The sequence below is a fragment of the Lepidochelys kempii genome, chromosome 1 (genome assembly GCF_965140285.1).
Source record: "Lepidochelys kempii isolate rLepKem1 chromosome 1, rLepKem1.hap1, whole genome shotgun sequence".
NCBI classification, from domain to species: Eukaryota; Metazoa; Chordata; order Testudines; family Cheloniidae; genus Lepidochelys; species Lepidochelys kempii.
The window spans coordinates 322843250-322857606 of NC_136380.1; the positions used below are offsets into that span (position 1 = coordinate 322843250).

Here is a 14357-nt window from a genome sequence, read left to right on the forward strand (position 1 = left end):
CAGGCAAAGTTCCTATTGAAATATCAGGGTAACTCTATTGAAGTAAATGGAATCACTGTGGATTTAATTGAAAACAGGATAGCCTAAGGTATTTTCTTCCTACGGCTTCTGATACTCTTTCTCATGTTGAATAGCACCTGACTGCAAAAGTATCCTGAATTACTTCAAAGGTACTATTTGTGGAGTACAGCTCTATTCAGCAGGAGTAATGGTATCAGAATCTGTACCTAAATATTCAGCAGCATAAAGGCATATTCTGTGAAATCAATCTCTAGATCATCTATTTAAAAATTAGTACATAGTATTGCAAAGCTTTATCAAGCTAAACTGCATATCTTTATATGACTGCTGTTCTGTCATTATTAGTTTAAACATTATTTGCTGAGCACATGAAAAGGTGACAAATAATGGTTTGACGTTTATAATCTAAGGGCCCAATCCTGCCAATAACATTACTCAAGTATGTGGTCCAGTACACCTACCCAGCGCTGCTTATATAAGTAAAATAACTTACTGGTCTAAGTATTTACAGGATCAAGCACAAGAACAGTAGACAGGATGCACTGAGAAGCCCAGAAGAATCAATAATTTATACTGCTGAAGTGTATGGGATTGATCCAAAGTCCATTGGAATCAGTTGGAAGACTGCCATTGACTGCAGATGGGCTTTGGATCAGGCCCTATGTGTGTAATTTGGCTCACTTCCAGGCAGTGGAGAAGGAGTGAGTCTTTAGAGGAGCTTGAATGTGGGGAAGTAGAGAACTGGGATGAGGACTGCATTGCATGTGCAGAAGGTACTGTGGGAAGAGGCACAAGAGACAGGTGTGGAAGTGGGAAATGAATGGGTACAAAGCTGACATAGCTGGCAGAACGGTAGTACTGTAGTGTCGCACAATTCATCCTTCACTCTTCAGGGTTTTACTGCTGGTTATGTCCACTAGTACAATGCTCTGAGATCCAGAGATACCATTATGAGGAATTAGAGTACAGCCCTAGGTAGAATTTTAATTTTTTTATGCTAAATCTGTTTCCCAAAATGATCCTTAGTAAGTTTGTTCTCAGCTCTAATTGTAAAGAGCACCAAAACAAAACAAGAGCTGAGATAGGTTCAAACCAAACACTGAATCTGAACATCCCTACGCTTACAGAAAGTTTGAATCAAGTCTCAACTTTGTGGATCAGCCCAGTCTCAGTGGTGGAGGGGAGGGGGGTGTGTGGGGTGAGGTGGGGTCGGGGGGGGTGAGCTTCTGATTTAGATCTGGAATAGTTCATCAACTTCAATGAGTTATTCCGGATTTACTGCAGTGTAACTGAGATGAGAATCAATCCCAAGGTAGTTTATATCAATGTCAATCTTCAAAAAAAAAGAGAGAGAGAGAGGGGGGCGATTTCTTGATATATGGGGCTAAATCCTGGCCCCAAGAAAGGCAGTGAGACTTTTGCCATTGACTTCTGTGGGGCCAGGATTTTACCCATAGACCAGGGGTAGGCAACCTATGGCACGCATGCCAAAGGCGGCACTGATTTTCAGTGGCACTCACGCTGCCCGGGTCCTGGCCACCGGTCTAGGGGGCTCTGCATTTTAATTTAATTTTAAATGAAGCTTCTTAAACATTGTAAAAACCTTATTTACTTTACATATCACAATAGTTTAGTTATATCTTATAGACTTATAGAAAGAGACCTTCTAAAACCGTTAAAATGTATGACTGGCATGCGAAACCTTAAATTAGAGTGAATAAATGGAGACTCGGCACACCACTTCTGAAAGGTTGTCGACCCCTGCCATAGACTATAGAGGAGACACGATTGTGTGTGTGTGTGTGTGTCTTTCCTTTTGTTATTCTTGGCTTTCACATTCACCAGTCCTCTGACAGTGTCTACACCCCAGAATCCATCCTCTTCATTCCAGAGGGCTGGCGTGGTCATTTTCTCCGCTTCACTGCTGTATGGTTTTTTTCATAAAGTTGGAAGAAAGATTTTTGCAATGTTTTAATTTGTAGATGAAACATACCCAGAGCTAGAGCAAAATTCTCCACTCCAGTCTACACTGAGAGCTAGATTCATGCCTGGCGGAGTCAGTGAAGTCATGAATTTGGCTCTGTGTATCGTGTCAACAGGCATAAATTTTCCTCCAGGTATCTCTGATCCCCAGTACAGATCTCTGGTGCATGTTCTGCACTACTCCTGTATATGAAATGAGTGGAGAATATAAACTAGATACCTGCAGAGTAGATTGGAAAGGAAAAATTTCCTTTTACAGGTTGCACATCACATATTCTTTGTTCATTTTGTTGGACATGGTCTTACTTGCCTCTGCAAAGAGTGTCACTCACTTCTAAACAGGTATCAACAAGATTGGAATTACTAAAACAGTCACTTTCTTTGCTTACTGTAACTGTATACCACCAAGTCCTTGTAGTGGCTATTCACTCAGCCTATCAATGTTTAACTTGGAGGCCTGATGAGATTCTAATGGAATTCTAATCTTTTTTAGTGTTATATAGAACTTTAAGATTCCTGCTTTAGAGATTTTATTGCTTGGTTATCTCTCCCCTGAGCGTTCATGTTACTTAGGCTTTCTGCCAACCAATACAAAGTTCAGAAGGAGTGAAGACTTCACATTAATGGAGTAGATTTTAAAAATGGATATTTATTGCTCTGGGAGGATTTCCCCCTTTTATTTTTATGGTTGCTTTGTTTGTTGTGCAAATTGTTTCAGTACCATCACCAGAACCATTTTTCAGTTGTATTTGTTAGAGGAAGAGGCATTTTTTGGTATAATGTTTAAGATGTAAAGGAGATTTGCACACAAATCTTCAAGAAAACTGGTCATGGGGAATTTCTTTTTGAAAGAATTTTGATGCCCTATTCCTTGTTGTTTCTCCTTTCCATTAACATACTGAAAGAATGTATTTCTTCTTAGACCTGCAGTTGCAGTCAACTTACCAAGCTGCCTGTAGCTCAGGTGAAGCAGTTACAGATCCTGCGTGAAAAATTAATATGTATCCAGAGCATAATGGAAAAGAAAAAGTGAAAAAAGCAATTCAGTGCAGACCTGCTGGTTCATGCTAACTCTTGTTTAACATGGTATTTCCCGTTAAAACAGTCATAGAATGGTACATAGAATGAGAGATCTGAAGTATCTGATTTAAGCTTTTAGAATACTTTCTTGTTTTTTTTCCAATGTCATTACATTGTTGTTTATAGAAAAGTAGCTGACTTTATGCTTTGTCATTGTAGAATCAAGTTAACTAACCAAACCCGGAGCTTTTCTGCAGACTCATTCATTGATTCAAATTAGTATACAGTTTGATAATCGAAAGCTAGTGTTTCTGCTTATTTGCAATTAAGGGTTTATTCTCTCAATTTTCAAAGAACTAATTTCTCCATGGTTTGTTTCTTTTAATTTTTACCATCATCATTATTATTTGTTTCTTTAAATCCTTTAGCACCTACCATATCTTACAGAGAGATAGATCTGGTAAGACAATCGGTAATTACTTGATTTGGTTATAGAGTAGAACCCTTCAGTAGGAGATCAAAAAAAAGCACTTTGACTAGGCAGTGACATTTCCTTCTCTTTTCTTTTCTGCTTGTTGTTATACCATTCCCATTGCCACATATCAGAATACTTTATTTTATTAACACAAATGCAAAATTCTTTTAAATTTTATCAGAAAATGTATTTACTATACCTTAAAGAATCATAGAAATGTAGGGCTGGAAGGGACCTCGAGAGGTCATCAAGTCCAGCGCCCTGCTCTGAGGACCTATTTCAGTACTTAACTATCCTTATAGTTAGAAAGTTTTTCCTAATATCTAACCTAAATCTCCCTTGCTGCTGATTAAGCCCATTGCTTCTGGTACTACCTTCAGTGGACATGGAGAACAATTGATTACTGTCCTCTTTATAACAGCCCTTCACATATTTGAAGACTGTTATCGGGTTCCCCCCTCAGTCATCTTTTCTCAGGACTAAATATGCCAGGTTTTTTTTTAGAACTGTTCCTCATAGGTCAGGTTTTCTAAACCTATTATCATTTTTGTTGCTCTTCTCTGGACTATGTCAAGTTTGTCCATATCTTTCCTAAAGTGTGGCACCCAGAATTGGACACAGTACTGCATCTGAGGCCTCACCAGTGCCAAGTAGAGCAGAACAATTACCTTCCATGTCTGACATACAACACTCCTGTTAATACATCCCAGAATGATATTGGACTTTTCTGCAACTGCATCACACTGTTAACTCTTACTTAATTTGTGATACACTTTAGCCCCCCACATCTTTTTCAACAGTACTACCACTAGCCAGTTAGTCCCCATTTTTTAGTTATGCATTTCATATTTTGTTCCAAAGTGAAGTACTTTTCACTGTGTTTATTGAATTCCATCTTTTTTATTTCAAACCAGTTCTCTAAGGATATGTTTACACTGAAATTAGACACCCACGTCTGGCCCATGCCAACTGACTTAGGCTTGCTCAGCTCAGGCTAAGGGGCTGTTTAATTGCACTATAGATGTTTGGGCTTGGGCTGGAACTGGGTTCCAGGACCCTGAGAAGTGGGAGAGTCCCGGAGCTCAGTCTGCAGCCCAAGCCTGAACATGTACACTGCAGTTAAACAGCTCCATGAGCCCAAGTCAGCTGTCATGGGCCAGCCCTGCATGTCTAATTGCAGTGTGGACATAACCTAAATGATCAAGGTTGTTTTTGAATTCTAATCCTTCCCTCCAAAGTGCAAGCAGCCTCTTCCAGTTTGGTATAATTTGCAAATTTTATAAGCATACTTTCTACTCCATTATCCAAGTCATTAAGGAAAATATTGAATAGTACCAGACCCAGGACTGACCTCTGCAGGACCCCTCTAGATACCCCCTTCCATTCTCCCAGTTTGACAGTGAACCATTAATAACTGTTCTTTGAATAGGTCTTTCAACCAGTTGTGCACCCACCTTATAGAAATTTCACATGTCCCTAGTTTGCTTATTAGAAGGTCATGCGGGATTGAGTCAAAAGCCTTATTAAAATCAAGATATATCATGTGTGTTGCTTTCTCCCATCCACTAGGCCAGTTACTCTGTCAAAGAAGGAATTTAGGCTGGTTTGGCTTGATTTGTTCTTAAGAAATACATTCTGACTATTCCGTATAACTTTATAATCCTCTAGGTGTTTACAAATTGATTGACTTATAGTGGTCTGGTTGCTGGCTCTTATTAAAGATTTCTCAAAGTCCAAAAGTCTGCATGAGGGATGATAGCCACACATAAGGCAGAATTATCCAAAGGTGAACACTCTAGGTCACTGTAGCATTACACCTCCTGCCTGGATTTCATGGAGCTGTGTTACATAAGTAGTATGTTCAGGGAGTCTCCAAATACGAAAAATGTAGAAAATATTAAATTACTTTAATAGAGAAAAGGTCGGGGGTAGATTGGCTGAGTCATAAACCAGACTATTAAACTATAAGCACAGGCTGCAGCAGCCATTCCTCATTACAGTGCAGATCCCCTAGTTCTCTCATCACCACTGCAGATCCCCAGTTTCAGACAAGATCACTCTTTCTCTTGTTTATTAAATGGTTTTACATTTGTCTGCTATAAATAGGAATTATACTTGTATCTAACCTAGCAATCTACTGTGTCTATGCACTCTTGCTGCATAGAAGAATAAAGAAGGATTAATGAATGCAGCCTTAGACTCTTATATTATGAGAACCCTCTGTATTGCCATGGTGTTCCAACAGCATGTCAGAATGGAAACAATCCCCCCTGTTTGTCTGTGTCATGTCTGTTTGTGTTCAGCTCTGCGCCTTGTTTGCTTTTGTCAAGTGTATCGTTCTCTTTTCAGCAGGCCTTGAGGATTCCACTCCATTTGGAGTTGGAGATTTATATTGTTAAATATCCTACCCCTTTTAAAATGGGGCAAGCCCATGCTTAGTCTTTTATGCAGAAAATGTGTAATTCTAATTCTTGAAGAGTTTCAGTACACAAGAGGGGTGAGTTGTCTTTGGGTAGATCTATCCAGATTGCAGAAGCGAGCCTCCCTTCCTACATTGCTAGGTCAACAGACTTGGGTAAGCGGGGCTCCCGCTAATGCCCTAAAAACAGCTCTGTGGACAGTGCTTTCAAGTTGCAACTCAGGCTGGACCTTGGGCTCTGATTGTTGGGGTGGAGAGGGAGCCTGTGGTTATAAATTTCAGAGTGGTAGAAGTGTTACTCTGTATCAGCAAAAATAACGAGGAGTCCTTGTGGCACCTTAGAGGCTAACAAATTTATTTGGGCATAAGCCTTCGTGGGTTAGAACCCCCTTCATCAGGTGCATGGAGTGAAAATACAGGAGCAGGTATAAATACATGAAAGGATGGGGGTTGCTTTACCAAGTGTGAGGTCAGTCTAATGAGATAAATCAATTAACAGCAGGAAATCAAGGGAGGAAAAATAACTTTTGAAGTGGTAAGAGAGTGGCCCATTACAGTCAGTTGACAAGAAGGTGTGAGTAACAGTAGAGAGAAATTAGTATTGGGGAAATTAAGTTTAGGTTTTGTAATGACCCAACCACTCCCAGTTAATTGATTTATCTCATTAGACTGACCTCACGCTTGGTAAAGCATCCCCCATCCTTTCATGTATTTATACCTGCTCCTTATTTTCACTCCATGCATCTGATGAAGTGGGTTCTAACCCATGAAAGCTTATGCCCAAATAAATTTGTTAGTCTCTAAGGTGCCACAAGGACTCCTCATTATTTTTGTGGTTATAAAGCAACTCACCAGTAAATGCATTCCTTAATGTCTTCTTTGTAAACTTGTTTGTTTGATTATTTTGTTCCTTCATATTCAGCACCGCACCTGAGAGTTGTTTTCTCACCAAGTACACAGATTTATAGTAATTTCTTATGAGGGAACCATGCTGTGTATCATTGTAATCTACCTGACCTCCTTGCTTCGCTAATGCTGGGTATCCATTCAGATAATCCTGTCTAAACTGGTGTCCACAGATGGTAGTGGGAAGTAGGAAGGGATTTTTCAAGGGTTTGTTTCAGAATTCTAATAATAACTTGATAAAATGAGAGTTTAGGAACTTGGGCCCTGCTTCAGAAAAGCACATGCTTAAAGGTAAGCTCTAGCTTAAGTGCTTTCCTCAGCAGTGATGCTTTTCTGAATTGAGACCTTGATTTTTATCTTCTGGTTGAGGGATTGTTGCTTTTGCTGTTTTTAGATTTGTGTGAAAGATTCCTTTTTAGGGAAAACCTTTTTAGGGTTTTATCTGGACAGTCTGGGTTTTGGCTTTTGTGTCTGGGTGCCATTTCGGGTTGCCAGGTGCCCAGTTTTCAACTGGAATGTCCGGTCAAAAAGGGGACCTATGAGTGTTCTGTCAGATGTCCTGACCTGACACCAAAAGTCTGGTTACCCCGGGGTGGGGAGAGGTGCCAGGTCATTAATCCATGCCAGCCCCTGCTCTGCTGCGGCCACCTCCTACTTGCAGGCAGGCTCCTTGTCAGGCTGAAGCAGCTCCCATCCCAGCCCCGGGGCAGAAGGAGAGAGGTGGAGACGATCCAGTGAGCGGCAGAGGCAAGGGGGGAAGAGGCGGATGCGACGGGGCAGGGCCTTGGGGAAGAGGCAGAGTATAATTCCAATTTTTACAAATATTTGGCAACCCTGGAACAGAGTTGTTTGGTTAGATCTAACATGCCTCACAACAGATACTTTTTAAGACACCAATTTTCTGATTGTTTCCAAGCAGGCGCTTACAGATACCTGTTTTAGGCAGCTGTTTGATAACTCCTATTATAATCAGCAATATAGGCACTGACTGAGCTAAATTCAGATATGATGTTGTAGGCTGTACTGGAGTTGTATCCTCTTCTACAGGTCTGAATTTGACTTGCTGAGTGATAATGGTATACTTGTGTATGCTACTGTGTTTTTTATGTGTGAAAGACATAGTTCCTTAAATATTGTTTTGAATTCTTTAGGAATGCGCTTACAAAGTTTTCCTTTTGGGTTGAAGTAATGTAATTATATAGACCTGTGACTAGTATTTATGCAAATATTATAGTGTTGGAAACTTCTTTTGTCAGTTGAGTTGTGCCATATAGCTTTGCTCTATGTTTAGTTATCTGGCACTGTTTCTGGGATTAATTTAATTTTATAAACCCACTTTAGTTTCTATGAACACTTTTTACATGCAGGAGCTGGGTGGATATAATCAAGCATAACAACAGTAGTTACCTCACAACCCACATTCTGATAGATAAATTTTAAATAATTAACACAGAGAGAGAACTCATTTTCTGTAGAACAGTTAATTCTGCAGCAGCCTTTGCGTCAGCCTCTGCAGATTTTGTATTGTATAAAGGGGCTCAAGAATGTGTCCTACAGACCTTGGAAACTGCAAACTCATGAAGCATTTTTGAAAATCTTGACCAACTTTTAATGCGTGTGCAAAAGTTGTTAGGGCTAAGGTTGTGTGTACAAACTTACCTTTGTTATTTCCTGAAATTTGAGTGTTTAAGATCTTAATATAGGGTGGGGGTGGGGTTTGGTAGGGAATAAAATTACAGCATTTGAAGATAAAAACCTTAAGGAGTTTGTAAATCAGTATACATGTCTCTTAGCAACTGAATGACTTGACTGTGTAGTTGTTTGGAAAGTGAGGTAAATGTCAGAAGGACACTCTGGAAAAAAAATGGAAGCGCTATGCATGTCACCTGTATCCTGCCCATTCTTTATATAAATGCACACACTTTAAAAATGTTACATTCCTGGCTCAGTTGTGCCTTGTCAGTGACACCTGCAGTAAAACTGAATTCCATTAAAGGGGAAATGCAACACTTATCTATTTACACCATTCACAGTTGGGAGTGAACATTTGATCCTGGGTGGTTGAAAACAATATCAAATGCTGTAACCATTGACACATTTTTTAGCTGGCAGGAGGTGTTCAGGTTTTTACATGACAACGTCACCTTCTTCCTGATATATATTTATCACCAGTTCTGAAAGCAGCCTAGAAATCTAAAAATTAGAGCCAGCATTGTGAAGTATTTGAGAAAGGATCACTCAGGAAACAATATCCTGAACTATGCAGAGAATTAAAATTTGAGAAACAGTGCGGCATGTACATACACTCTGCTACAATTACAACTACTTAATTTGATGTTCAGACATTTAAAAATGTTAGCTTTTTTTTTTTTTTAGGCAATAATAACTGATCTCCTTCACTGGTATCTCTGGGAATTCGTTGTTTAGTTGGAATCTAGCGCCAAGTGTTTCCTGCTGATCTTTGTTTCTTCTTCTTCCAGGCGAGTTTTGCGAAGTGAATGCCCGCTCTGGCCGCTGCGTGCCGGGAGTCTGTAAAAATGGAGGAACCTGTGTTAATCTGCTAGTAGGAGGTTTCAAATGCGAGTGTCCCCCAGGAGAGTACGAGAGACCTTATTGTGAGATGACAACAAGAAGCTTCCCTCCACAGTCCTTTGTCACCTTCAAAGGGTTAAGGCAGCGCTTCCATTTCACTATTTCCCTCATGTAAGTTTGTTTCCCTTCTGTCTTGATAGGAAAGGATTCAGTTCAAATCTCTCCTTGATTTGGATTTAGGGCCAAATGTTGTTGTATATTTGTAGCCCCCAGAGTTAAATATGTGGGAAAGTGGTTACTGTGGGAAGTCTGCCATCGACTCCTACGGGAGCAGAATTAGAACCATGCTACTTGAGATTATTATTAATCATGTTTATTATGGTGTTGTCCCAAAGGTAGCCAGGAGTGGGGCCCCATTGTGCTTGGCACTGTACGAACCCAGAGTAGTTAGATGGTCCCTGCCCCGAAGAGCATTATTTGAAAGCCGGACTGTGGGCAGGAATTAAAAGCAGTCTTGTTGTATCTAATATGAAGTGCTGACTGTGTCCCTCCAATCATAAAACTTTACACTTTCAGAATATTCAGCTCCTCTGCCACACAGATCAGTATTTTGTTTTGTGTAGGGTTTTTTTGTACTGAAGTATTGCAAAATCCTGTAGACAGATAGAGGGAATGGGCTCCTTTAAGCCCTCATGGCTCTGGAGGGCACAGTTGTGCCAGCAGGAGACACTGTGCCTGGAGAGAGGAAATGTGGGATTCTGCTGGAGGAGGACATATTCAGTTTGCAGCTGGCAGAGGCTGGAGAGGAGATGGATTAAAACAGGATGTCCCACAATTGGCCTGGCCATGCCTCTACCCAACTAGTGCTGCCCACTTTTGTGTGTGTGCTGATCACCAGTGGGGGCACCCAGCTGTGCTGGGGTTGCTGGCTCCTTCTGCCACCCTCTGCTGCTGCTGGTACTCCTACAAAGAGGGTTGTATAGCACAGGGACAGATGCAGCTGCATAAAATTCATTGTTGCCGTAGGCTGCATTAACTTTATGGCATAGCCCCTGCACACTTTGAGCAGGAAGGTGATGGCATCTGTCTCTGCTCCCAGACCACCTCCTCCTGGCCTAATCTCCTTCTCCCTGTGTATGAATGCACAAGCTCACCCAAGGATCTCTGTGAGCTCCAAGGATTGGGAGAATAATGCTTTGAAGGTCGATTTTACCATGATTTAGCTGGCCAAAGGTTGACTTTGGCTGAGTAAAGGTAAAATGTGCTAAGCTGCTGTCAGGGTTCCTTCCCCACTCTGAACTCTAGGGTACAGACCTGAAAGACCCCCTAAGCTTATTCTTACCAGTTTAGGTTGAAAACTTCCCCAAGGTACAAACTTTGCCTTGGTCTTGAACAGTATGCTGCCACCACCAAGCGTTTTAAACAAAGAACAGGGAAAGAGACCACTTGGAGACGTCTTTCCCCAAAATATCCCCCCCCAAGCCCTACAACCCCTTTCCTGGGGAAGGCTTGATAATAATCCTCACCAATTTGTACAGGTGAACACGGACCCAAACCCTTGGATCTTAAGAACAATGAAAAATCAATCAGGTTCTTAAAAGAAGAATTTTAATTAAAGAAAAGGTAAAAGAATCACATCTGTAAAATCAGGATGGAAAATACTTTATAGGGTATTCAGATTCAAAACACAGAGAATCCCCCTCTGAGCAAACCTTAAAGTTACAGAAAACAGGAATAAACCTCCCTCTTAACACAGGGAAGATTCACATAAAACAAAAGATAAACTAATCCGCCTTGCCTGGCTTACCTATACTGGTTGCAATATTGGTTTAGGATGGGTTGGAGAAGATGGATTTCTGTGTGGCCTTTCTCAGTCCCAAGGCAGAACAACACGTAAACAAAGAGCACAAACAAAAGCCTTTCCCCCTCCCGCCCAAGATTTGAAAGTATCTTGTTCCCTTATTAGTCCTTTGGGTCAGGTGCCAGCCAGGTTAGCTGAGCTTCTTAACCCTTTATAGGTAACAGGCTGTTGCCTCTGGCCAGGAGGGATTTTATAGCACTGTATACAGAAAGGTGGTTACCCTTCCCTTTAGATTTATGACAGCTGCGTCTACACCAGTAAAAGGATTGGAGTTAGCTAGTATGGATAAAAACAACAAGAAGATTTGGTTGTTTGCTTAGATTAGAAAAAGAGGTTCATGTTAGCTATTGAGTTAGCTAAAATCAATCACTTTACTTAGTCTAAAAAAACCCTCAAAGTTAGTTTGTTCTTGTTATACACTCAAGCATGGCTTGCTGCTTCTTTGCAGAATGTTTACATTTTACTCTTGATCTTGCCTTAACACTACAGTGGTCACATTTTTTTTGTGGAGTCTTGAAACCATGGTTAAATCAAAGCATGCAGTTACAATAAATATAACTTATCAGGGTTAGTATGGAAGGTTGCAAAAACTGTGAAGAATATATATAATGGCTTTGCATTGATCCTGATCAAAATTAGATCTCAAAACCAAATAAGGTTTTCAAGCATCAACTCTGCTAGACAAGAGAAAGCTGAGGGGAAAAAAAGGGCTTGGAACTGTCAGATTTACATGAAATGCAAAGGGAGTGTTGGAGGCAGGCTGCCAGCTCAGCTCCTGTACTACCAGAAAATTGTTCCCGCAGTGCATGGTGTCATTTTACAGGCTTCCAGGAAGATTCTCAAAGTGTGGTGTGCGAAACTGTTCTGCTGCAGGTTAGAATGGCTCATACTCACCTGTGGGACTTCTTGGGAAACAGCAAACAGTAAGGCTTAGCATCATAGTTTTCCAGGCAGCCACTTCAAAATCTTTAAAAACTCAACAGGCATATTTGGTGCTGAAATAAATACCATGCAACCCCATTAGCTTTATGGCATTACACAGGATATAAATTAGCACAGAATTTGTCCCTATATGGGTCCGGATGATGAACTATATGGGCTTTTAGATTTTATGCTGAGTATTTTCATGCCCCTTATTCTCCTCCAACACAGGAGGGAAACATTACTTCAGGATAATCAAGAAGTAGAAGTTTTGGCTAGACAAAGGATTTGCCATTACATATTTTTTGATTTGTGAATATTCCTATTATCTCAGGGTGTCTAGCGTCCCTCAACCCCACTTTCCCCCGAGAGGTCAAAGAGTGCGAGGTTTGTCTAGTTCACCCTCATGACTAAAATGGGATTTTAAAAATAACCCATATGTTCACTGACTATGTTACAAGCTAATGAGGCATTCCAAGCATTTAGATGGTTTGGAACATATAAATTATACTCACCATATGTTCTTACAGAAGGGAAAAGGAAAGCGAACAAGTAGTCAGATGCTTATTTACCACATACCCTATTTCTGCATGCTAAATCTCACTGTTATTTTGGGACATTTATTAGATGTACCCCACCTCCTCTCCATCTCTCCTCTACCAACAGTTCTTAGTCATTCAGTCTCACTTAAAGAGAATTGTCAACTGATTTTTTTAAAAAGATCTATTTAAAACAATTCCAGTCCCTGGTAAAGCACCCAGTAGGTAGTATCTCCTGAACGTAAAACAAAACAAAGAAGCAAAACCTTCCCTTTAAAAAAAAATGACAGGTGTTTTTCTGCTCCCCAGCTGATGTGTATATACAGCTCTTTGCAGCAAAGAGAGCTAAAGCAAGAACACCAAATTGCCAGTGCATGAGACAGGAAGTTCAATTGACCATCAACAGAACAGTGAAACCAAATATATACAAAGTATTGTTAAATGCACAAGGTAAACAAACGGAAAAAAATAGAAAAAAATATATTTTACCCATGTGCAGTTATAGTACTCTTATTAGTAGTTCCTAGTAACATTTTCAGACAGAAATATGAAGTTGACACTGTTATTCAACTAACTAATCACTTCTGCCCTCTAGGAAAGCAAGTGATTTCTTTTTTCTTTCCTCTTTTCTTTAGATATATTCTGTTTAGAGCTGGTCAAAATTGTTTTGATGGAACAGTTTTATCCCAAAAAGTACAGTTCAGTCAAAATTGCAACATTTCATCGGAATATGGCAGTTTTGATGTATTTTCTACAGGACTTTTATCATCTCATTTGGATAATATTGATACATTTCATTTTAATTTTGTCATTTTGGCTTATTTCATTTCTAATTCTGTTTTATAGTACAATATTAATTTTAATGCTGCATTCATATATAAAATATAATATTTAATAGGTGAATATAATGTAAATGTTTAAACAAAATTAAATACAACTATAAAATCAAAATGACACATTTTACCGTAACAAAATGACACATTTCAGTTGCCCCTAATCCAAATTTTTTAAAATTTTGTTTCATGAGAAACTTCAGAATTTCAGCTTTTTGTTCTGATTTGGTACAGTTTTGCCCCCTGAAATGTCATATTTTCCCACAGAATGGAAATTCTGGTTTCTAGCCAGCTCTGATCTGGCATCTGTCTCTTTAGGGAGAACATATGGTAAGTATAACCTATATGTCTTGTTAAGAATTAAACTATGTTCTGGAAAATGAAGATGCCAGGACACAGTGCTCTGAAATACCTGCCTCTTCCTAATTCTCTAGAGTCAGGATTCAGAAAATTGTGGTCATTTTGTTCCACAAGAGCCCCACTAATTGGTGCCACATTGCATGCACTATGGTAGAGGCCGTTTCGTCTTTCCATGGAACAGAGCTTTGAATTCAAATTTGTCTTTCATAGACTTATAAGACAAGTGGGTTATTTTAGATCACCCCAAGCTTTTAGGTCACAAAGCTTTCTAGAGGCTGGTGATACAGAATCAATGCAGACTACTACTGTTTAGAATTGTAAAAACTTCCGATGACTTCTGTTTTTCTTCACACATTAACATTGGTTATAGATAAATTTGAAGAATTTCATAATGAGCCCTACCCAAATTTTAAAGGAGCTGCAGAGGCCAAAACTAGGCTTTTCTAAAGCTAGGGCTATCAGTTATTTCCTAGCACAAAAGCGGAAA

General features: G+C 39.8%; 1 protein-coding gene across 1 annotated transcript in view; it reads left to right on the forward strand.

Annotated features, from left to right (window-relative positions):
- CELSR1 (cadherin EGF LAG seven-pass G-type receptor 1) overlaps positions 1 to 14357 on the forward strand; it is a 265989-nt gene that overhangs the window by 144901 nt on the left and 106731 nt on the right. Inside the window, exon 3 of the mRNA XM_073328377.2 lies at positions 9305 to 9527. Within this exon, the coding sequence (XP_073184478.2) occupies positions 9305 to 9527 (223 nt within the window). The remainder of the gene's footprint in view (positions 1 to 9304; positions 9528 to 14357) is intronic.